Here is a 25,994-nt window from a genome sequence, read left to right as displayed (position 1 = left end):
TAGAGATTGATGTGATCGGTGTTGGTCATGTTCTGGTTCCTATACAGGTAGAAGGTACATTCGTGTTTGTATTCCTGCTATGCTTTTTACTCAGACATGTTACGTAAGTTTTCCTGTAATGCATATTACATAAAATTTTTTTTTTACAAAAGATCAATATCAGGAAAGTTGAGTGAGTTGAACCGCATCTACAGACAGAAAGCCCTTGTGTTTTTTGGATATCTCTCCTTAAAGAATAAGAATAGCATGACATGCAATCAGAGAAATAGTGAAAGGTACAAAATACTACTTGATAGCTAGCTCCTGAGAGAAGCTAGGAGATGGTGTGTACACACAAGACCAATTCAACCAAATAATCAATTAAGTATATATAAAGCCGATACAGTACTTTCTGCTAAGTACTCTGCTAGATTGTGGTGGTGCTGGGGAGATGTTTAGAAGAGCTTCTCAAGAGTGGCTGCAGAAGACTGTCAGCGATACAACGAGAGCCACACATTAAGCACCGTATTATGTGGGTACAGACTGTAAGAGAATTAGTCCAGTCTGCTTCTCAGTAAACCCTCTTTAGATCCTCTTTCCCCGTGAGGGTGGTTTGAGGTTAGGAATTTTTCCTCCTTAGCTGTAAAACTTGACTTCTGTCACTCTAGGATTTCTTTAAAGGAGAGGGACAGTAAGGGTAATATCGATTTGTATAAGCTAGCCTCACGTTGACCTAAAATCCTTCTTGGGCTCACAGGCCACTTGAGATGTAAACTTCTCTACTGAAATTAAACACGTCCATCTTACTCCTCTAAGACAGCAGAGCTGCTAAAAGCAAACGCGGCAACGCAGGGGCAGTTAACATCGCGCGGTATTGGGCGGACCCGGCTGGAGGTGGAGCTGCCGGGGCCGGATATAACGTCACGGGGCCGGATATCACGGAGGGTGTGTGCGTCCTGTCGTAGGGGGCGGGGCTCAGAGCCAGGTTTCCTCGGCTACCATCGGATGCTGGACCGCGCGTGGCGTCCTAGCTTTGCAGCTATGGGGGCTACTGCAGGTTTGAAGGCAGACTGCGAGGCGCTGCTCAGCCGCTTCCAGGAGATGGACAGCGTGCGCTTCGAGGACTTCACCGACCTCTGGAGGAGTATGAAGTTCGGGACCATCTTCTGGTGGGTGTTTCTTGTCCACTACCCGCCTGCCTCCCCGCTCAGAGGCGGCGTGACAGGTTTCTTCCTTCCCCTTCGCTTCGCCGCACCTGGGAAGGGCTGAGAAAAGCGGCAGTCTCTGAACACTGCCTCCATCTCCCCTGAGCTCTCACTTGTACTTGGCCGCGCGCTTCCCCTGGGCGATTTCGTTGGCTTGGGTTCCTTCCATTTGCGGCCTCCTCCCGAATACGTATACCTCTACTTGGCCGCCCTTCTAAACTCTTCCACTGCTTCTAAGCACCTCCACTGCTTCACCCGGACCTAGGTCACCATCTTTTGCCCTCCTCTAGTCTCGTTTTCTTAGAACTCCATGTTTAAAAACAAAAACAAACACACAAGCAAAGACAAAACCCTGCATGATAGATTTCATTTTTCACACAACCGCCGAAGTTCTAAAGTGCAAATTTGCTCACGTCACATCCTTGCTTTCCACTCTTCAGTGGTTTCCATTGCCCTTGGGGTGCAGCTCAAATTCCCTAACATGGCTGGCAAGACCTTTCGTGACTGGCCTCTGCCCATCGCTGCAGCTTCATCTACAGTCCACTCCATGCACTCGCTTTCTTGCTGCAGCGTCTGCACGCGGCCCTCTACAGGCGTTTCCTCAGCCTACAGCTTTACCTCCAGCTCCCTTTGCCTGGGTACCTTATTCTTCACTCAGGTTTAAGCCCACATGACAGTTCCTCAGGGAAGGCTTCCTTTGCCCTTCTAGACTAAATAAGGTGTTCATGCCCTCTTTCTCTTTTAGCACTTTGTGCTTATTTTATCGCTTGACATTTTTTTTTTTTTTTCGGTACGCGGGCCTCTTACTGTTGTGGTCTCTCCCGTTGTGGAGCACAGGCTCCGGACGCGCAGGCTCAGCGGCCATGGCTCACGGGCCCAGCCGCTCCGCGGCATGTGGGATCTTTCCAGACCGGGGCATGAACCCGTGTCCCCTGCATCGGCAGGCGGACTCTCAACCACTGCGCCACCAGGGAAGACCTATCTCTTGACTTAACCACATTTTATTATAAGTGTGTAGTTCAGAAGGCAGTATAGTGTAGTGGTTAAGAGCATAGATAATGGAGTCCAACTGCCTGAATTTGATCAGAGTCCACTAACTGTGATTATATGGTAAGTGCACTCTAAGTGCTCAATAAATATTCACTGTTATTATTATTATTTTTAAATTTACCTTCCACTAGATTGAGCTCTGTGAGGACAGTGACTGGATGAATCTGGTATTTCATTAGCATAATACTTACAATATTGAAAAGGCTAAATAATTGACTGAATGAATGAGTCCTTGTGATTAAAACTCTGTGTTTTGCTGAATAAAATGTAAACGTTCTCTCTTTTCTCTTAGTTGATGTAAAATAACTACCTGTGTAGTTTGTACATTGTAGGGGATGGAGAATGGAGAACTGTTTGTTGTACAGTTAATGAAAGGAGAGGAACTAATTTTTTTAATGGTAGTAAATGTAATGCATTTATAGCTGTATTTAATCCATAGAACAACTCTGAGATCAGTAATTATCCTTGTTTTATAGATGAGGAAATTGAGGTTTAAGAAGGTTAAGTAATTTCTCCATGATCATGCAACTAGGTGGTAGAGTAGATGTTGAAACCAGTGTGTCTTACTGTTTCTGAAACCCATGATCTTTCACTGTATCCCCCTTGGGAAAAGTGGTAGTTTAGAATCAATTTTCTGGGGTTACCCCAATTCTTTCTTTCTTTCTTTTTTTAAAAAAATATATATATTTATTTATTTTTGGCTGCTTTGGGTCTTCATTACTATGTGCAGGCTTTAGTTGCGGTGAGCGGGGACTAATCTTCATTGTGGTGTGCGGGCTTCTCATTGTGTTGGCAACTCTTGTGGAGCACGGGCTCTAGGCGCACGGGCTTCAGTAGTTGTGGCACGTGGGCTCAGTAGTTGTGGCTCGTGGGCTCTAGAGCACAGGCTCAGTAGTTGTGGTGCATGGGCTTAGTTGCTCCACGGCATATGGGATCTTCCTGGATCAGGGATCGAACCCGTGTCCCCTGCATTGGCAGACGCATTCTTAACCAGTACGCCACCAGAGAAGCCCCCTACCATGGTTATTTTATATATTAAATATTTTAAATTATTAACCAGTGATAATTTATAACCCCACTCCTTTTGCTCCCAGTTCAGCAATAAATTTGATGCTTTAGGAAGATGCATCATGTTTACCTAGTGTCTCAGTGTAAGAAGCACAGCAGAAAATTAGGTCTTCGTGCTTAAATCATGAAAGGATCAGATGTGGAATGCCCATCCACTTTCTAGCAGCTGCTATTTAAACAACTATATACCTCTTCTGTTATTTTTTTTCACAGCCATAATATATTTTCTCTTTGTTTTCTAGTGGTAGAATGAGAAATTTAGAAAAGAACGCGTTTACAAAGGAAGCTTTGGCTTTGGCTTGGAGATATTTTTTACCTCCATACACCTTCCAAATCAGAGTTTGTGCTTTGTATCTGCTGTATGGATTATATAACACCCAACTGTGTCAACCAAAACAAAAGGTAATATTCGGTGAGTTGTTTTCTTCCAGCAGAAATATGAAACAGGTACAATATTTTCACAACCAACTGATTTAAATAGAAATGCCAGTGCTTCAAAATTATAATACATTTGTGAAAAAAGATTTACATTTACTAACAACTTTTTTATTCCTCTTGTTTGCAGATTAGAGTTGCCGTGAAGGATTGGGATGAAATTTTAAAATTTCAGCAAGATTTGATAAATGCACAACATTTTGATGCAGCTTATATTTTTAGGAAGCTACGACTAGACAGAGCATTTCACTTTACAGCAATGCCTACATTGGTATGTTATCTAAAATAGATTGTTTCTCAAAATAAGAAATTATGCTTTATTGTCCATAAAGTACCTAAGTCTCCAGAAAGTGGAAAGACTATTATATAGTTTCCAATACTCGAAGAAAGGCTTCTTAAAATAGGAAACAGTGTTGGGGATTCCTGGCAGTCCATTGGTTAGGACCCCACGCTCTCACTGCCGAGGGCTTGGGTTCAATCCCTGGTCGGTGAACTAAAATCTCACAAGTTGCATTATTTCAAAAGTCTTAACAGTCTTTGAAACATGGATTATTTAATAAATATATACTTAGAGCTGCTTTTTTTTTCATCCATGTTTACTGATAGACAGTTTTTGCTGCTGACTTACTTATTTCAGTACTTAAAATATATCTTATAAAAGACATCTATTTTAAAGACATTCATTATTATTTAGCTGTCATACAGAATGAAGAAAAAAATTCAACGACCTGAAGTTACTGAAGACTTTAAGGACCCAAGTGATCATGTGATGAAACTTATCACTTCTGATGTACTAGAGGTAAATTTGTTCTTATGTTCCTGAATTTTTTTAAAAAATTGTTCTATTAACTACATATTGAGGTTATACCTTCACCTACTGGATACTGAAAACTTTTCTAATGCTTTTAACCAATCATAGAATGCTATTACTTTCTCTGAAGTGTCAGGAATGTTACATCCTAAATATATCAAAATTTCTGGAATAAATCTTGAAACACAGTGAGAAACAGAAAGATGTAGAAGACTTGTCTTGGACTAAGGATATTTAGATTCAAATACTGAAACCACCATTTGTATTTGACTTTAGATAGGTCATAAAACAAGAATTTAGTGACATTATTTTTTTTAATAATATGTGTTCATTTCCTAAGTTCCTTTTTACAATGCTTGTGTAAAAACCCACCACTGAAAACAGTGAAGCTATTTCGGTGAAACGAAAATTTGAAGTCAAGAATAATGGATAACATGCCGCAGAGCAACTAAGCCTGTGTGCCACAACTAGTGAGCCTGCGCTCTAGAGCCCACAAGCCACAACTACGGAGCCCAAGTGCCACAAATACTGAAGCCTGCGCGCCTATAGCCTGTGCTCCGCAACAAGAGAAGCAACGACAATGAGAAGCCTGCGCACAGCGATGAAAAGTAGCCCCCGCTCATCACAACTAGAGAAAGCCTGCACACAGTGACGAAGACCTAACAGAGCCATAAATAAATAAATACATTTAAAAAAAAAAAAAGAATAATGGATAAGGGGTACGGTCTTAAAACAGCTTTTCCATCTAATATATTTTGGTATTTTATTTGAGTTGTGCGGTGTTGAGAAAAATCTTCTTTTGCATTGATAAGTAGTGATACAGAGTTCTACCTGAGAGGAAATGTTGCCCTGAGGTTAAAACAAAACCTCACTAAAGGGCTGCAGCCTTCTGATCAGTGATCCATTCTCTTTTCAAAAGAATGAATTCATACGTACACAGAGGGTGCGCAGAGCGAGCACGAGCAGGTGGGGGCCTTAGTCATGTGTTTTTCATTTCTTTGAGCCTTAGTTTCCCCCTCTTTAATATTAGGATTGCAACCCTTATTTCATCCAGTTGTAAGAATCGAGACCAACTTGTACCTGAAGAGTGCTCAGTGTGGCCTATAGCACATAGTAGACTCTTCTTAGTAAATGTTACTGCTTTTCCCCTGAGCCCTGTTCAGTCTTTTCCTATATCAGGAATGAAAGAGGGATCAGATGTTTGATTTGCTCAAATGTTTCTCTGTGTTCTGGGTGCTGCCGTGTTTTAATAACTTCAGCCGTTAGGTTGCATCTATGATTTTCTAATTCAGATAGCAAATTGATTTTTGAAAGTACTCTGGGTCTGCTCTGTATACTGACTTTATTTTTGAGCAAGAATTGCTAATCTGGGGTCCATGGATGGCCTTGAAAGGTTCATGGATCCCTTTCCCCCCTAAATTGTATTGAAAATTATTATACGTATGGACGCTTGGTTAGGGTGAGGTACTCTATCCTCAGATTCACAAAGGTATTCATGTCCCCCAAAATGGTAAGAATTACTCAGTTAGAGGGAAATTGTTTGCTAAATATCTAAAGACATGGTATAGTGCAGGAGCTCTACAAGATGTTTTGTGTATATTATTTTACTCCTTAACATCTCTGCAAATTAGGTGTTTTAAACAATTTAAAATTTTTTGTTAATTTTTTTTTAAAGTAGGTGTTTTTACCCCTGATTTAAAGTTGAGGAAACTAAGGCACAGAGACATTAAGTTAGGAAGTGATGGAGCTAAGGTTCTGTATGGCTGCAGTGCCTATTTGTTGGATAGCAAAGGCCTTGTCTGAGCTGGGACTGGGGTTGGAAATATATCATTTGCAGACATCTCGTGAAGTATAACAAGAATTAGGATCTTTGCCCTCTAGCAGCTGAGCAAGAAAGAGGTGGGAGAAGATTATGTAGAAAAATAAATGTGAGAAAAGAACTTTGTGTAATAGAGGGAATTTGTATTTTGTCTTTTTGGCAGAGGGGAATCATTTAGAAGTTTTAGAGATTGGAGAGACTTAGAGTGTATATTTAGGTTTGGGGTAAGGAGCCAGTTAGAAGGAGTGTTTGTGTAGAAGAGAAGCAGCACAGTCCCTGCTGTGACGTGGTGGGTCTGTGACCAAGAGCCTGGTGGAGAGATTAGCCTTGAGCAGGAGAAGGCACTTCTTCCTTTGAAACCTTAGGGAAGGAGGTGAAAATGGATTCCTATAACTGGTTGTGAAGAAGAGAAGTAGAAGGCAAACAGACCCGATAGCCTGAACTTTAAGAGGCCTCCTGCCAGAACCAAGAACTGAGAAAGTTTGGAATAGGCGTCGCGGAGAGTGAAAGATGCTGGGATACCAGAAAGGATTTGCCAAGAAGTACTGTTGTAAATTATAAAGAGAGAGGCAGAGAATGTTCTATAACAGTAAGATGTTGTTCTTATCAGTATTCTCCCAATGAAAAGATGATTTGAACCCAGTTGGTTGTAATTTCTGATTGTTGACTAATTTAGTGGTAGAATGTTAATTTTTTTCAACATACATTGCTAAACTTTTTTTTTTTCTTCATTTTAAGCTCTTTTACTACAATGTGTTGAATTAAAGATTCCTCTGTTAAATAAATTGTATATGTCGGCAAGCAGGTATGGGAGATTTTAGAGAACAGAGCTGGGATGATGCACAAAGCCATATCTTTTAGGGTGATTTGAGAGGAGGGTCAGAAGGGCAAGGCTATGAAATGCCTATTTCTAGAAGCTTCTAAGAATGGAGTAGTCTGTGTAAAGTCATCCTGACTTTATCTGGCATCTTTATCTTTGGTAGCCTTTTCCTTCAATACCTGTGTTGGCTTTATTGTCCTGTCCTAGCATAGCCCATGACCCATTTTCACTGATAATCCCTAAATTTAATACTTTTCTATTTTCCTTCTACTGCCTACAAATGCTATTAAGTCTTCATGTCAGCATACTTGAATTCTGGTCATGATTCTGCCGCTCATTAGTTCTCTTTTGTGGTTAAGGAGGTATAATAAAACAAGAGAATAGGATATTGAATCAAATTATCTGATTTTTTTAAAAAATTGAGGTATAATTGATATAACATTATATTAGTTTCAGGTGTATAACATAAGGATTTGATATTTGTATATATTGCCAAATGATGACCACAGTAAATCTAGTCAACATCCATCACCATACATAATTACAATTTTTTTAAGGCATCTGCCTTCTAATCCCAACTCTGCTACTTAAATATGACGTTTAGCAAATCATTTCACTTTTGAATCTGTTTCTTCATTTATATTTACAATTATATTAATGGCATTACATGTTCAGTATTCACCATGTGCCAGGAACTATGCTGAATGTTTTTTGTATGTTATCTCACCAATCATCATAATAACGCTGCAGAAGAGATAGTATTTTCCCAGTTTTAAAAACAAGGAAACTGAGGGACTTCGTTGGCAGTCCAGTGGTTAAGACTCCGCACTTCCACTGCAGGGGGCGCGAGTTCGATCCCTGGTCAGGGAACTAGGATCCCACATGCTGTGTGGCATGGCCATAAGAATAAATAAATAAATAAAAATTAAAACAAGGAAACTGAGGATCAAGAAGTTGAGTAATTTGCATAAAGTAAGACACAGACACTGGATTTGAATGTCCAGGTGTGTAAAGCTCCAAAGCCCATACACTGTCTTTTATTTCTTAATCCTTTGATTTTGTATAGTGGTTTACATCATACAGAATACTTCCACTTGTATAAGCTCACTTAATACTTTTATAGTGCATTAGGCGTCGTTACTTCATTTTGTACAAATGTGGAACGTGATTCTTAGACTGAGGGATTTGCTCAAGGCCACAATCTAGCAGGTGCCAGAATTCAGGCTCAAAACCAGGTCCAGCTAGTGGTCTTTGCCCTGTATTGTAGTGCATGTAAAATAATGGGAATATAGCACATTGTACCGTGTAAAAAGTTAGGGGCTTCCCATGTCTGGACACTCTTCCCCCTTGAAGATCTTGCATATGTGAGCACTCGCCACTCCTGAACAGTTTTGAATTGCTTGAACAGATATCGATGGAGTCCGTCAAAATCTCCTAGAAAGGCATTGAGTAGCCTATCTTGGGGATGACTCAGAGGTTGTTGACCATCTGTGATGTATAGTTCTCTGCTGGTCTGTGAGCCAAGTCCCAGTGCTGGTTTTATGTGATTCTTAAGTCCGCCTGCCGTATTTATGCTTTCTCTTTACCCTGTATACCTGCCCATTTGTCTGGAGTTTCCTGGGGGAGGAAGGTCTAATAAATGATGCCTCAAATGGTGTCATAAATCACTATTTCATTTAATCTTGAATCTTATCACTGAGGTAATGAGGAAGCTTATGGGGACAGGCACAGAGCTTTGAGATTCGTGAACGTCAGCCCATCTCTGTGGAGGATTGGGAGAGAGTCATTAGGTAGGAATTTCCAGCTGAGCATAAAGAACTGTGTAAATGTCCTTCATGTGACAATATGAAATAAAAATGTGATCTTAGTTATCAGGAGTAATACTTGAAGGTATGCTATACTATAAATCATTTTTGTTACATCTAGGAATGCAATCTTATATTTACTAGTCTCTCCCCATCGTTTCTGCATACAGTGTGTATTGCCTAATGTTTGTTGAGTTGAACTCAATGATTCCATACTTCTGGAAAGCAGACTCTTCATTAATAATGTTGTACTAGTTTGCATAATTATATCATTTTCAATATACTGTAGTATGTTATTCCTTCTCAACTCTGTCACTTTGGAAGGTGATTTTATTTTGTTATGGTTTTGCCTTTAAGATTCTCCTTGAAAATTGAATTAAAGGACTCATCGTTTCACTTTTAGGAAATGCTGAATGTTCATGACCATTATCAGAGAATGAAACATATAATTTCAGCTGATAGATCCAATCCAGACAAAGCCCTCAGCTTGATAAAGGATGATTTTTTTGACAATATCAAGAACATAGTTTTGGAGCATCAGCAATGGCACAAAGACAGAAAGGTTTGTAACTGTTTGATATGTCACCTTTGCATTTGCATCATACGTGACTGGCTATACGTGACTGAGAGGCAGCCTTGCTTAGTGGCTACCTCCTGTGAAGCTAAGATCTCGAGTGCTTTACTTTTTTAGTATCAGCTTTGCCAGTTATTAGCCATGTGATCTTATTTAATCTTACAAATGGATTTTATATGTAATTATATAGCATATTATTAAATAATTATAATTAATAATTGTAATTATATAATATATAGCTAAATAATATCCATTATACACTCACACGTACACTATGTAGTATACATAATTATAGAGGAATAAATAATCTTGGTGTACCATGGATTTATTACAATCTTTATAATTTAGCATTCTCCAGAGGTTACACATTGGCAGTCTTTGGGCCAAAGCCTGCACATACTTTTTTTTTCTTTGCATAGCATTGTTCCTAATATTTAAAAAATTTGAATTAATTACCAACATTTAAATATCTGTGGACTTAACTTAAAATTCCAGACATCCAACTTCTGTTAAAAGTGAGAGGTTTGGTAACTGGTCCTACTTTGCTGCATGGCAGTGGACAGCTAGACTTGAGTGATGGCTTTTCCCATTGTGACAGACCATGTGCTTTCTGTTTCTCACGTGCTCTACCTGCCTTCCTTTATCCATTTACAAATCGCATCAACACAAGTCTTCCATTTAGTTTTCTGATCCAAATACTCATGCTAGAACTGCCCATATTCCACATTAGCCTTTTCAGCTAGAGAAACTTTTTTACTCCGGAAACCTGAAGACCGGCCTTGCTAAATTTACTTTTGAAACCACTACTCCATCTAATTTTACTAAATACTTCTAGGAAAAAATAAGTAATTTCTGATTACTTACTATGTGTTTGATAATGTGTTAGTGTTTTCACAAATGCTAGATAGGCATTATTATCTTATATAGCATTATTCAGAGAGATTCGTTGCTACTTTTTGGATTATATAAAGGGAGATGGCTCAAAACTCAATTTTAGAAAAGATAAATAAGGAAAGTGGTGAGATAACAGCCTTGGGAAGAAGGAAATAATTTGCTTCCTCTCTGGACATTTATTTTAATGAGAGCACATTTTAGAATGTTTGAATATTTTAAGTGCTACAAATGGGTTGCACAAATGACCTAGGCACTTAACGTAAACATCTATTGTAGTGCTGTCTTTTAACAACTCTCTTTAATGAGCATTACTAAGACCTTTGAAAACCTGAAGGAAAGGAGAATAAACCAGCTTTCTCACTACCAAATAAAGTGCATGTCATCTTTCATTAGTTAGGAGGATTTAGGTATTTACTTGATGAATTTTGTAACTCTTCTTTAACCTAACCACGATCTTAATGTCAGGTGGTGAACCATGTTTTGATACTGTGAAATATTCTTTTAGTTTTTTAGTAATTAAAGTAAATGATTTTCATTGGTCTGAAATCGATTTTCAGTTAATTTTTAGCTGGTTTGAATTGTAAATGTGTAAATATAACTTTTTTGATCTTTCAGAATCTATCCTTAAAATTGAAAGCTAAAGATGGAGAAGAAAAGAGTGAAGGAAATTCACAACAGTCAGAGGTCAGAAAAATTCACTATATGATTGCTTATGGGGCAATAGTTTGGTTAGCTTCTTTTCATTTTATGTGTGGCTGTGATTCTGTATATTAACCATAATGTGCCATGGTCAGTATTCTAATACATATCTCAGAAAATTCTGTAATATGGGTTCTATGAAGGGCTAGCCTGTTCTCTGCTGGAAACCTTGTGAAAGACCACATCAGTTATAGATTGGGAGTGGGATGTTCACAGTTTTCAGCAGGGAGAGGGAAGGATGGTGGTGGAAGGTGTCCTCAGTCCTGACAGGGGCAGAGTAAGGCTTTTGTAATACTATGTCTTTTCGGCCTTTCAGCCAGTGTGGAGCACAAGCTACTATTTACTGCTTTCTGTCTCCAGAGTTTTCATCCATCTTAGTGCATGAGGCAAGGAGCCATCTTTGGGCATAGGAAGATGAGGAGGGAATGGCCTGGTCACCAGGAATTTCATTCATATCCTCCTTAAATCCTGAATGAAAGCAATCCACAGCCATGGGGATGTTATCATGGCACCTGTTAGAAAGTAGTGCATGTTTATATGCCTTTACTTAATATATGTCCAATAAATGTTAGTTCCTTTTACCCTACCTTCTGTCTCAAATCTTATTTCTGATAAAAAAAATACTTGGGAATTCATAATTTCACTCAGTGTTTGTGTGTTTTAACTTTTTCCCTTTCCTGTTTATTTTTACTTCCAGAGAAGTGAAAGGGCAGAATCATTAGCGAAAATAAAATCAAGGGCCTTTTCAGTTTTTGTTGAGGTAAGTTATTTCTTTAATAAGGTAATTTAGAAATTTATGTGATGCTTTTTTAGTCACGTTTTAATTTTTTCATCAAAGTAACACTTGTGCATAGTTTTAACTAATAATACTGTAAAGTTTATATAATCCAGCAGTCTCCTGCTCTACCACTTCCTGCCCCTGTACTTCTGATCTCAAGAGGCAACCATCTTCACCTTTTTCTCTTTTTTTTTTTTTTTTTTTTGTGGTATGCGGGCCTCTCACTGTTGTGGCCTCTCCCGTTGCGGAGCACAGCCTCCGGACACACGGGCTCAGCGGCCATGGCTCACGGGCCCAGCCGCTCCACGGCATGTGGGATCTTCCCGGGCCGGGGCACGAAGCCGTGTCCCCTGCATCGGCAGGCGGACTCTCAACCACTGCGCCACCAGGGAAGCCTCAGAGAGATTTCTTAAACTTTATCTTCTGAGTCATTATATTGAATTTTTATTATTTCTGCTGATATTTTTTGATTACTAAGATTTTTCTTCTTGTTCACTGAATCTTTTCTTACTTAAAAAATGTGTTCTTTATCTTTTTGTTTTTCTGGATGCAATATGCTTATCTGCTTGAGGATGTTATTTAGTTTTTTGAAGTTTCCTCCCCAGAGTTTTTATTTTTGTTTATTCCATTCTCTGTCATTCATTTTGTTGGCTTTTTTCAAACGTTTGAAGATCCTCAGATCATTAAGAGTGGTCATGTGGAGATATAGCTTTTTAGCCTCCATGCTTTTCTTGGATCTAGTCATTTTTACCAGAGAGCAGGCTTCCATTCCCTTGCCTGGGGGAGGAAAGTGGTAAATAAGCCCAGCTGCCAATGTTTTGGGTGCCTACAGCGAATCTGCCAGCAGGCTCACAGTTCCTTCTGGAGGCTTCACTCAACCCACCCATTTCTAGTAAGAGGCTTTATCCCCTTCTTAGCTATACTGGTCTCCTCGAGCCTCAGCTTCTCTGGTTTAGCCTCTCCAGAGAGCAAGCCTCCTGTTTTCTACAGGAAGAGGTCAGTTGTTCAGCTTTGAGGCTGCTAAATGGGCTACTATTCCCTATGTAGATTTTTCATATATCTACCCATTTTTTTAGTCCCACTTCTGATGACCCCAATTCCTGATCCACTTGGACCAGCTTTCCTTGTAGACTTCCTCAATACAGGCAATTAGATTTCAGCTTTCTGCATTCTAAGTCAGCCATCACTTTTACACTTCCAAAATTTTGTTGATTTGTTTACAGCTGCATTGTTTCCTATTATCTCCGTTTTGTGAGTTTATTCATTTTTATTCCTTTCCTCTCATTTTAGTGGGGTTTCAGGAAGGAGCACCAATAAGCTCGTATTTTTTTCTGTTGTTTTTTTTTTTATGAATCTAAAAATGACTTTATTCTGTGGGAAACTACTATCATTCTCTGGTTGTAGAAATAAAAAGGAATAAATGAAAAAATTAAAAGTGACTATAGATTAGTTAAGTGTTATATATTTGCTGTACTACAGTAAATTGAGTACAAAATATTGTTGAATGAAAGCATCAAGGACAATAAATTAATTATTCCAAATTCATTTAAACCAGAACTATTTCCATATTATATAAGCTAATTGTTGTTTAATGTATTTCTTAAGACATTATGAAATACTTTAAAAAATTATTAAACAATTAAATTATAATCCCCATAAATTGTTATGAGTGTGTTATTGCATAGTTGTAGTTTTTTAAATTATTGAGGTATAATTAACATACAGTGCATGGTAGCTTTTAAACTGTTGTTAATACCTGCACCACATATATGACATTCATTGAAAACTCCTGTAGTCAGGGCTCTGCTTAAGCAAATAAGGGAATTTATTGACAGTCCTTGTTGGACTGTCCCTCCGTTTCTCACCTCTTATGTTGCTTTCATTGCCTTCAAGTGTGATTCGTGACAACTCCAGCCTTGCATGTTCCCAGCTTTCGGTTCAGTGGAAAGGGAGAATTTTCCTTTCTAATAGTTAAAGAAAATTCTAAAATTGAGTTATATCAGCTATGACACACATCACACACCCACTCCTGAACAAATCATGGTGGCCCTGGGAATGTGAAACTCATTTTGGCTAGATCGGGGCCACATGGCCATACGTAGAGCCAGGCATAAAGTAGTTCCATTTGAAGTACATGGTGCTAAGTAAGGAAAATAAAATGTTGTTAGAAGAAAAGAATAGGTTATCAGGTGGTAAAAATGGCGGTACTTGTCCTTTACACCTCCATTTCCCAGCCATGCAACTGCAGCAGTTTAACCCAGCAAGGATATTTTAACTCCGTTTGGGAAGATGAGGATGACAGCTGCAGGGAACTCTTCCTGTTGTAAAGCTAAAAGAGTATATACATGTAACAGGTATTAACCAAGCTAGTATCATGGTAAAGTACTTTATGACAAGTATTTCTGTGAATCTTTTGTCATCTTTGATTGTCTGTTTTGTTGTTCCCTAAATCACCTGTCAGTTGGGTTCATTTTGCGATTCACTGTAATTAATTGGATTTGCAACTATTTAGGCATCCAAGTCAAGAAGGCATCGTCAGGTCAAACTTGATTCTTCTGACTCTGATTCTGCATCTAGTCAAGGAAAAACCAAAGCAACTAGGAAAAGAATAAACAAAGAGACATTGAAACCAGCAGGAGGGAAGATGTCTTCCAGAAACAGAGGTAACATTTTTGAGACTTAAAAAAGGGAAAACAGGTCTTATTTACAACCTCCTCTCACCATGTTTTCTTTATTAAAAAGGATTACTTGTTTAAAAACCTTGTGAGATTTAATATTAAAAATAAATTATCTTAGATTCTTGGAATCTTACTACTGAAAGTGACTCTAGGAGTCATCAAATTCATTTCATAGATGATGAAATTTAGGCCCATACAGGTTAAATAACTTGTCCAAAGTGATATAGTTAGATAGTTATAGAATCAATCCAGAATTATACGGAGCATACTTTATTAGTAATTTTTGTGTGTGAATCAAACTTATGTGTAGAATAAGGTATGATAAGTAATACATTCTATAAACTGTATTTTCCATTCGCTTCACTAGCTAAGCTGTACCTGCTTTTCTCTTGAAATAGTTTATCTATAAAATTACTTTTGGTATTTGGTTTTTTAAAAAAATGACTATATACTCAAAAAGTTTAATCTTTAAGCATTGCACAAATAGTATATGTTCACCATACATAAAGTTGGAATCTGATTAACAGGCTCAGGGGGAAAAAAAAGAGCATTAGAAACATAGTAAATATTTAGTGCCCAATATAAGAAACACAGAGCCACTGTAGCAGTATATGAAGATATGTTATAGCCTTGTAACATATTTTTTTCCTATATTGAGGCAGCGGAGGGAGAACTGAAGTTAAATACCTTTAATACAGTCCAGATATGATCAGTTCCGTAACTTAATGCTTGAAGTGCATTGAGAATTCAGAGGAGGAGATACCACATTTGTTAAGGATAATCAAGAAATACTTCAGAAGGAGAATGTTTTTAGTTTTCTTTACACAGCTAGCAGATATTGTGAAGAGAACTGTTAGACTAATCTCACTTATAAGTATTAGTGAAAAAATTCTAAGTTTTATGTATCAAAAGAATCTCAGATACAAAACAACTTGACTGTGTACATTCATTCTGAGATGCAGGGATGGTGCAGTTAGGAATCTATCAATATAATTTGCCATATAAATAGGTTAAAGGGGAAAATGTGAATTCATTTTAATAGTTACCCAAGAACACATTTGATAAAATCCAGCATCCATTCTTGATTTAAAAAAATATCCTCCAGATGTAGGGAATCAGCACACTTTCTGTAAAGGGCCAGATAGTAAATGTTTTAGGTCCAAGTGGAACCTTCATATATTTCTGGTGGGAATACAGAAAGGTATAGTCACTCTGGAAAACTGGCAGTTTCTAATAAAGTTAAACATATAGTTACTAAATAACACAGCAGTCCTACTCCTTGGTATTTACCCAAGAGAGATGAAAACTTATATTCACACAAAAATTTCTATGCAAAAGTTTATAGCAGTTTTATTCATAATTGCGAAAAATTGCAGTCAGCCTAAATATCTTCAACTGGTCATTGTATAACTGTGGTATAAACATACAGTGCAGTACTACTTGGGAATAAAGGCACTACTGATACATGTAATAACATGGATGAATCTCAGTGCACTGTGCTAAGTGACAGAAATGAGACGGAAAAGGCTATATACGATATGATTCCATTTATAAGACATTCTGGAAAAGGTGAATCTACAGAGACATAAAAAAGATCATTGGTTGCTAGGAACTGGGGGTGGAGGGAGGTGTTGACTGCAAAAGGGCACAAGGGAAATTTTTGGTGTGATGGAATTGTTCTGTATTCAATATTTTGCACAACTATGCATTTATCCAAACTCCTAGCTCTGTACCGCATTAAAAATGGTAGTTATATATTAATTCAACCAAAACCAAACCAAAACAGAGGACATGAGGAAAGTATTGATTAGTTTGATCATATTTAAAAAAGTAACTTCTGGTAGATTTTTTTCTAAGGTATCAAAGATACTTAGGTTTAGAAACCTGCACAAGCATTTTTTATTAATTATCCACCTTATTTCTTACAAGTGCAGCCGAGAGGTAAGTTGGTCAAGCTGCTTTCTTAAACGTCTGGAAAAGAGTTTTTTTATGCAGTTGAAACGGAGGAGCCGAGTGCAAGCTAGGAAAGAACTTAAATGAAAGTTCCTTTTCATCTGAAATGTTGGCCACACGTAACTTATGAAATATCACTTCTTTCACTAGCCATAATTTTTTACTTAATGTAGTTAGCGAAAACATTTTCATAAACTCTGAAATTAACTTTTAAGGATGGCTGAGGTTTGTTATTGAATTTACCTCAGGTGTATTAGGGAGGGTTTAACCCATGAGAAAGAAAGTACACTAAAATGTGATCTGAATTAGATCCTTAATTGTAACTCAGCTATTCCAGGTAACCAGCTTTGTCGCTCCTCTGAAGCAGAGGTAATTTGTTATTCTGCATCTTAATAAAGATTCAAGTGCTGGGCTTCCCAGGTAGCGCAGTGATTAAGAGTACGCCTGCCCCTGCCGATGCAGGGGACACGGGTTCATGCCCTGGTCTGGGAAGATCCCACATGCCGCGGAGCGGCTGAGCCCGTGAGCCATGGCCGCTGAGCCTGCGCGTCCGGAGCCTGTGCTCCACAACGGGAGAGGCCACAGCAGTGAGAGGCCCGCGTACCGCAAAAAAAAAAAAAAAAAAAAGATTCAAGTGCTTACTAAAAAGTTTCTCTTTAATTAAAAGTTCATTTCCTCAAAGTAGAAAAGTATTTTTGATTTCATAGTTTTTTCAAAAAGAGGTGTCTTATATTCCATAAAATGCAAAAGATCTTGTAAAACGATTTGCAGCACATAAGACTAATGCTAAACTTTTTAATTTTAGGAGAGCTGTTATAAATTAGCAAGAAAAGGACCACCACCCTTTAGAAAAATGGGCTGAGGTCATGAACAGGCAGTTCATGAACAAAATGTGGTTACCATGCATATGAAGAGATATTTAATTTCATTAATAATGAAAGAAATGTAATTTAAAACATGATTTTCATGTAATTTGTTACATTGGCAAAGATTAAAGGTAACTGAATACCCATTGATAGTGAAAGTGTGAGGAGGTCAAATCTGAATTTGAGTGGGAGAATGAATTAGCACATCCTTCTGAGAGAGCAATTGGAAATCATCTGTCAGTTGATTTTAATCAATTTTAAATGGACATGCCTTCTAACTTAGCAATTCAGTTTCTAGGAATTGATCCTTTACAAGTGACAAAAACACACAGGACGTTCATTGCAGGATTATTGACAAAGACTGTTAACAACTCAAATGTTTAACATTAAAACATGTTTAACGTTGAAAAATCCATATAAAGGAATATTTTACAGTTATTAAAAAGCTGGAGAAAGTTCTATATATACTGACATGAAAATATGTCCAAAATATATTGATACATTGCTTAGTGAAAATGTTTTTTTAAAGAAGAGTATGATTCATTTGCTAATAAATATATATGTAGACGCAAAACTATAATATAAAATAGATAAACCACAAGGTCCTGCTGTATAGCACAGGGAACTATATTCAGTATATTGTAGTAAACTGTAACGGAAAAGAATCTGAAAAAGAACAATATGTGTGTATATATATGTATATGTACATATGTGTGAGTGTGTGTTTGTATATATATATATAAATAAATTGAATCACTTTGCTGTACACCAAAAAAAATGTAGACAGAAATACAATATATATCATTGAAGAAATCTAGAAGCATATAACAATGATTAATTCTCAGGGATGGGAAATTTCTAAGTCCATAAATTTCTGTTTGACTTTCATGTGATAACCATATGTTTTGTAATCAGGAAAAATCCAAAGATTAAAAAACAAACAAATGTAACAATAATTCCTTAGACTAAGGCAAGTAGAGGGATTGGCATGAAAAGAGGCAAGGTAGTTGGAAGTATAGCGTGTGAGGGGCCTATTTTTTTGTTTTGTTTTGCGGTACGCGGGCCTCTCCCTGTTGCGGCCTCTCCCGTTGTGGAGCACAGGCTCCGGACGCGCAGGCTCAGCGGCCATGGCTCACGGGTCCAGCCGCTCCGTGGCATGTGGGATCTTCCCAGACCGGGGCACGAACCCGTGTCCCCTGCATCGGCAGGCGGACTCTCAACCACTGCGCCACCAGGGAAGCCCTGAGGGGCCCATTTTGCCTGGAGCATAAAGGATGTGTTGAAGAGTTACTGTTAACGTGGAAAGATATGTTGAGGATTATATTGTGACCAGGCCTTAAATGTGGAACCAAGAAGATTGGACTTCATTCAGTAGGCAGAGGGGAGTCATGTGAGACTTCTGAGCAAGCAAGTGGTATGACCAGTTTTCTTTGAAGAAAATCAATCTGGGAGTAGTATGGAAGGTAGGTGGGAACAAACTGAAAATAGGAACACTAAATAAAAGGCTGTTAAGGAGTAATGAGGATCTGGCCGGGTGGCTGTAGGAATTAGACAAGCAGATTAACAGGAAAGCCAATGGATATCTACAGGTAACCAAATATTTAGGCTGGTGGAGAGGGATAAGACAAAGATGCTTAATGCCTCAGCAACTGGGGGATGTTGTGACTTTAACAGAATAAGGATCACAGAATGAAGATTTCATTTGGGGGAAGAATTTGCCCCCATCTGCCTTTTTAGGCTCAATTTCTGTAACAGCTGTCTAGCACATAAATAGGTGCTCAAGTATATTGATAGGATTTACCCAAGTTTGTATTATTTAAGCTTCAGCTATACCTGTTCACCATTCCTAGAACATAACACGCATGCTTCTGGAAGAACATCAGTAATAGTAATGGTGATACATGATGGTGAAGATGATAACAACTATTATTTATGTAACGCTTATTATCTGCCGAACTTTTTTCACACGTCCAGGGTCACCTAACTAATAAATAGAGCTGAGACTTGAATGGCAGTCTGTTTGAATCCAAGTCTGAATCTTTAGCTGCCTTATTTGCTGTCTCTTGGGTAATTGGAAATGTGGATCTGGAGCTCCAGTTAGACACGCACTTAAGTAATTGTTGTAGTCTAGCTGCATGTCCTATAGTTGTATGTATTGAGATTGAGCAATTGTCTGTTACTTATCATTGCATTCCACATGATTAGCTTCAAGCAGAGTAAAACTATCGACCTGACAGCCTCTGAGGAATTAGTTGTGTGGATAACTGAGGTTAATTATTTAAATGTCAAAATTTACTTTTTAAACGGTTAATTATTCTGGTTGATATCTTTCTAAAACATACTACATTCTTCTCTGTATGTTTCTTGTTTTCTACAATGTGCATTTATTATTCTTTACATGTATTTTATGCTCTCCTATTTTCTAGAACAATGTATCCTGAACATAATTTAGTTTTCTCTTTATGATTCAAGGTTGTCATCATTAGCATGTTATTTTACTGGGTTTTGTAATATAATGATCCTATCAAATAGCTTAAGTGTGTGGGGCAGTTGACCTTTATACTTACGGCTTTGTGCTGCAGGACTTCGTCAGTTCTTATGTTTTTCTGTCACATTTGTTGTGGTAGGTGTCTTCATTCTGTTCTCAGTGTGCAGGCTTGTAGCAATTTTTTTCCCTTTTTGCTGCTTCTTAACTGTACTGGTTTTAAGAAATGGGTTTGCCATTATTCTTACATAAATGTAATTTATTTTTGCTGCTTCTTAACTGTACTGGTTTTAAGAAATGGGTTTGCCATTATTCATACATAAATAAATGTAATTAGGTTCTGGATAAAGGCCTGAGGAACATATCTGTGACTGAAGTTCATGAACTTTTATTTAATATGTGGACTTTGAGATAAACATCCTGAAGTTCTGTGTTCACTTCTTGGTTCCTGGCTACGTGATAAGTGGGTAAAGCATTGTATTTTGTTTTTCAGAGCTTTTAGAGAACATTGATTTTCTTTTTTTTTTTTTAAAGAAGATGTTGGGGGTAGGAGTTTATTAATTCATTAATTTATTTTTACTGTGTTGGGTCTTCGTTTCTGTGCGAGGGCTTTCTCTAGTTGCAGCGAGCGGGGGCCACTCTTCATCATGGTGCGCGGGCCTCTCACTATCGCGGCCTCTCCTGTTGCGGAGCACAGGCTCCAGACGTGCAGGCTCAGTAGTTGTGGCTCATGGGCCTAGTTGCTCTGTGGCATGTGGGATCCTCCCAGACCAGGGCTCGAACCCGTGTCCCCTGCATTGGCAGGCAGACTCTCAACCACTGTGCCACCAGGGAAGCCCTGATTTTCTTTTTTAAACTTACTCATTTAATGTAGAAATAGATCTCAAAATGTAGTTAATCATCATGTGACTAGATGAAGGTTTTTTTTTCTCAGTGACAGTTTTTAACTCAGAAATCCTTCCCTTGACATTGTTGGATAGATTCTGTTAGGTTGTAAATGTGGATTTAAAAAAAATCATAAATAGTTGATATGGATGCCCATGGTACAAGATTATAAAGAACAATATTAGTAATTTGAGGTAGATTGTACTGATTATAATCTTGTGAACAACTGAAAAATTTTATAGGTTCAAAATCCACCCCCCTCCACTGCCAAAAATGTGATTAGATATGGAAATAGATTTCCTAAAATATTATCTGTCATCTTAAAAATCATGTAAAAAATTATTGTATCTAATACTTACGACTTCCAAGTAAAGGTAAAATTCTATTTTAATAACTTAATGGAAATTGGTATTATTTTATTAAGTTTGAATTGCGTTTAAAATGGGAGCTTATTGCTACAGTTTACTCAACTGCATCTGGAGCAATCTATTCATTCCATAAAATCTGCATCCCATTAAGATCCTAGAATACATGTGTTCAGAGCAGAAAGCTTAAACTCATCTTCATTTAATTTCTTGTCTCCTGTGCTGGCAGGTGCTTATTAACATATATACTCTGTGAAATACTGTGTTATAAGATAGTTGAATCCATATTTATAGTTTATTGAGGCTCTAGTATATGGCAGGCACTTTTCTAAGTACTGGGGATACATCAACCTAAACAAACCAGAGTCTATCCTTGTGAAGCTTACATTTACTATGTATTATATATTAAGATATGAGGTGGTGTTAAGTGTTGTGGAGAAGCATAAGGATCAAAGAGTGACTGTGGGGGGCGGTTGCTACTGGGACAAGGAAGTTATGTGCTCAGTGAGACCTGATAGGACAACGGTGTTTGATAATTTGATTAGGATATTTCTTCAAGCAACAGAAAGTTGATGTAGAAAACCTCCAATGTTTTGGAAAATGGAAAGTTACTGGCAAATTTTGACTAAGAGAAATATATCTTGTAGAACATATGTGGTGATACAGGAAAGTATGTCTGCATTCAAAAACAAGGCTGTCACGTGGCCTCTTCAAGATCAGGAGGCTGTACGTATGTGAAAAAGTACAAATTAAGAACCTGTGTTCATAGACAATCTGAACTGTGTTTCTGAAGTTTGTGCACATTTTCCTTCACTGTAATGTGATTTCACAGCTGTTTGTTAAAATAGTGAATAATTTAATGATCCTAAAAGTAACAGGTTTTGTGTGTGTGTGTGTGTGTGTGTGTGCGCACTTGTGTATGTGAGAATTGCCTTATTTTCAGGTTGTTTTATTTAATGATGGTTCCTTGGACAGCATTCTGGTGTTCAGCAACCAATATGGAATATTTGTCATTAAATCCATATCAGTCTTTAAAAAAAAAACAAGGCTATTAACTTTAGAATTACATTGGTGATTAATTAATAAAATTGAAGTAATACACATGATTATTCCCTGATGTCTGCAGATATAACCTATGCTGTGTGTGATAAAGATTGAATAATATATCTATGTTTGGCTAATTTTGTTTCTTCCCTTTTCCTCTATTTACTTTAATGGAAGGATTAGAGACTGTTTTCAAAACATAGGTATAAATATATTATAAATTTATTAACACTTTTAAAAAAGATAGGTAGTTTTATATGCATATTTCTGTTTACCATTACAATTTTAGCTTTTAGTTTAAATATCTAATTTTTGTTATTATAATAATGTCATTATTTATATAAAATTTTTTTTCAAAGATTAGCATTCTTTGTTTTCATATAAAATCATTTTTTCAACTATTTCCAGGTGACATGCAAAATGTACATACGGAAGATAAATCTTTAAGTCTGAGTATGCCTGTAATTACAGAAGAGGAAGAGGAGAATGAAAGTTTTAGTGAAACAGGTACAGATGAAATTTTATCGAACTACTTGCAGAGCATCGTTTAGAACCCTTGAAGAGCATGACAGTTGGCTGTGTGTTCCTGTGATCCTTTAACTTTGGTACATTGGAGAATTTTAGCATTAATCAGACTGTTAATCATGACACTTAAAAGTAAGTGATAATACAGTAAATGAATGGATATGGAGAGGCAGGGGTCAGTCCATGTGAGAGGTGAAGGATAGGGAAAATATCATTATTAGTAAATGAATATCCATAATTGTGATGGTGTCTGAAGTATATTTCTAACAAAGGGCAAAGGTCACAAAATGTGAATTACTGTATATAACTTTTTAAAAGATTTTATTGTGAAAAAATACTTAATTTCAAATTCTAGTAAATGTAAAATTTTCACCCGTGAGATGATTGTAACTAAGTGGTAAATTGCACAACATGAATTAAAATAGCTACATCTTTTTGCATTGCTGTGATCTTAATTTGTTTGTAGTATTTGTTAAACAATAGTTTAAATAATTATTATCTCTAGTAATAATTACAGTAATGTACAGAATAAGTTATACATAGCAGGCTAGGCTTGATAATTGGTAATCCATCAATGATAATGAACATAATGTATATTAAGAATCTGCCTAATGACTTTTTTTCATTTTGGCGCTGTATTCAGTCAGCAAGCATTTATTGAGTGCCTGTTTTATTTCAAGTGCTTAGGTAGGTATGGGAATATAAAGATATATAGTAGAAGAGTTTAAGAACCATTTTATTTTGATCACAGTGAGTGTAGATCTGAGCACAGGGAGTGGCTCATAGTGGACCTGAGTAACTACTGTTTAATGAATCAGATCAGTCTGTGCCCCAGAGGACCTTACAGTTTAGTGTGCAGAAAAACAACACAGTACCTTGTAGTAAAGAAACAGGGTGCTATGGAAACATATAGAAGACAAAGACAATTAAAAGAGAGTATTTGTTCCTTCAGAAATCTGAGTTGCTGCTGTGATTTGCTTATGTCAGCATAAAACGGTCCTTTATAATCTTGTGAGTTTCAGACTGTAGTTGCTTTCTAGTTTTGTCTGGTAGCTTTTATTGTGAGTAAACAATCAAACACATGTATACCTTTATGGCTGCCTGGCCAGTCCCATTCTAAAATCTATCAGCTTGTGAGTTTTAAAAATTTGGTTTTTATTAAATCATAATTACATAAGCACAGAATTTAACAATGAACAGTTTTATAATACTCATTACCACAGACTTCTGACTCTGACTCCCATTTTTTATTCCCTAGAGACAACTCTTTTATAATTATTTTGGTGTTGATCTCCATGTTTCTAAATAACATGTTTATATTGTCACTTATTCATGTTTCAGTTCTATGAATTATCTATTGAGGGAGGCAAGGATTTAGTTCTCCTTAATATATTCTTTTTTTTCTTATTTGAAGTATAGTTCACCTACATCACTATGTTAGTTCCAGGTGCACAACTTAGTGATACGATATTTCTATACATTACAAAAAGATCACCGTGACAGGTCTAGTTGTATCTGTCACCATACAAAGATGTTACAATATAATAATTTTATGTATTCTTTACCTCCCAATCCAAACACATGATACTTCCTATCACCCACCCTCTCAATATGGTTATTATTTTAGTTATATCAGTATTCAGCATTTTACAAAACATTATTAGCAGCAGGGCCATGTGATATACACTATGATTCTCCCTTAATCGGAACACTTATTGTTTGCCTTAAAGAGTTAATAACTTTTTGCCTTATTAATTTGTTTCTTTATGTATTTATCACTAATTTACCCCCCAAACTCTTCCTCAGTGTATAAATCTCCCCTTGAAACACTAGAGCACATTAGGCATTTTATCGGTGTCATCTTCTTAAAAGAAGTCTCCTCCAGGCCTCTGACTTGCTTTACTCTGGACATCATTCTCTTGGCCTGCTGCCGCTTCTTTCCAGGAATCTATTTTCTTTTTCTTCTTAATTTTTTCTTTGTCTTTTCTCATTCCTTTTCCTGTCACTCTCCTTTCAGTTTTCATTGGAGGGGAATATTCCTTTCTTTTAGGTCTTCCATAATTTTCATGTTTTTGTGTCTTCTGTTATTTGCTTTGTTTTTAATGATCAGTAACTTCTAGGTTCACAGCTGTTTCTAGATGGACACTTACTTGAGTGTTGGTCATGGCATCTGCCATGCTGGCCAAAAAGATGTATGGTACTGCTGTTTTGGGTTACATTTTCAGGTTTAATCGGAAAGCAATTGAAATCTTAGTCACTTTCTTTTAGCACTGGCCCAGATACCTTTCAGCTCTGGCATACTGGGCCCATGCTAACTATAGGGAGGGCCTACCCCTATGAAACAACCTCAGAGTAGCTTATTATCAAGTAGCATTTAGGGTGATTAGGATCTCCAGTAGTAAGTTCACAACTGCAGTATCATTTTGAAGGATAAAAGTCATGTATATGTCAGGTTTAAGATTTCTTGTATCTTTGCTGTGAAGGTGTTCTTACTATTATGCCAACCTATATAGTTTAATTGTGTATTATCAATTAAGTATTATATTTTTTAGACCTGACAGGCTTCTTAATTTTTTGTCTTTAGAGTTCACTGCACCCAAGAGGAGAAGAAAACACAGAACAAAGAGCCTGGTGTAGGATACTTAATTTTGAGCTTTCTGACAGAAGAAAAGATGCATATTTTGTGTATTGAACAGGAAGACTGCGAGTATTAAAAATAGTTCTTCTGGGAAGCTGTAGGTATTTCTTTGAAATGTCAATACTTTAATATAGTTCTAGAATAAAAGTACAAAAAATTAGAGTATTACTTTAAAATTTAATTTTAACATCTTTTGTGAAATATGCATAAATGATAAAATTTGGATTTAGAATGTAATAGAAATAATTCTGTTATTTGCAGATTATTGCTATTTCCTACAACTTTTTTGTGCTATTACACTATCTTAGTACAGTTCTGGAAGTGTTAGCTATTCTATTTAAAATCTTTTTTCTTGAAATATTAATGTTTATTATATGTAAATGGCTAATTATTTTATATCTAGTTTGGTAATGTTTGTTTATGATGTATATTAACTATTTTATATATTACGTTGTTAAGTGCGATAAAGTTTTTGCCTTGTTTGCTTTATTTTTTTAATGTTTGAAACTTATATGGTCAGTAACTTATGTGATTGATAACTTAGGAAGCTCAGTTTCTACTTCTGTAATCAATTAAGTATTCTTTTATGCTTGTTTTAAAGCTCTCTTTGGCCTAACA

At 37.0% G+C, this 25,994-nt stretch overlaps 1 protein-coding gene across 1 annotated transcript; it reads left to right on the top strand.

The window, feature by feature from the left end:
• The first annotated feature begins 974 nt into the window (after positions 1-974).
• Positions 975-25,479, top strand: SNAPC1 (small nuclear RNA activating complex polypeptide 1). The gene is made up of 10 exons (XM_082846325.1): positions 975-1,148; positions 3,545-3,704; positions 3,868-4,008; positions 4,432-4,536; positions 9,396-9,554; positions 11,076-11,144; positions 11,857-11,919; positions 14,450-14,600; positions 22,622-22,720; positions 25,323-25,479. Exons 1-10 carry the CDS (start codon positions 985-987, stop codon positions 25,373-25,375), a joined length of 1,164 nt encoding a protein of 387 aa, XP_082702451.1. The 5' UTR covers positions 975-984; the 3' UTR covers positions 25,376-25,479.
• Positions 25,480-25,994: the final 515 nt, after the last annotated feature.

The sequence above is a fragment of the Leucopleurus acutus genome (assembly GCF_964270905.1).
Source record: "Leucopleurus acutus genome assembly, chromosome: 1".
NCBI lineage: Eukaryota > Metazoa > Chordata > Mammalia > Artiodactyla > Delphinidae > Leucopleurus > Leucopleurus acutus.
Note: the sequence above shows the minus strand (reverse complement) of the source record. Positions and strands in the feature narration are given on the sequence as shown.

What these genes read in the sequence shown, in the direction of transcription:
- SNAPC1 (XM_082846325.1), top strand. Translation starts at nt 985, where the DNA reads ATGCTGGACCGCGCGTGGCGTCCTAGCTTTGCAGCTATGGGGGCTACT. An exon ending in TGTGTCAACCAAAACAAAAG is followed by an intron (nt 3,705 to 3,867) that starts GTAATATTCGGT and finishes TCTTGTTTGCAG; the next exon opens with ATTAGAGTTGCCGTGAAGGA. An exon ending in GATGTCTTCCAGAAACAGAG is followed by an intron (nt 14,601 to 22,621) that starts GTAACATTTTTG and finishes AACTATTTCCAG; the next exon opens with GTGACATGCAAAATGTACAT.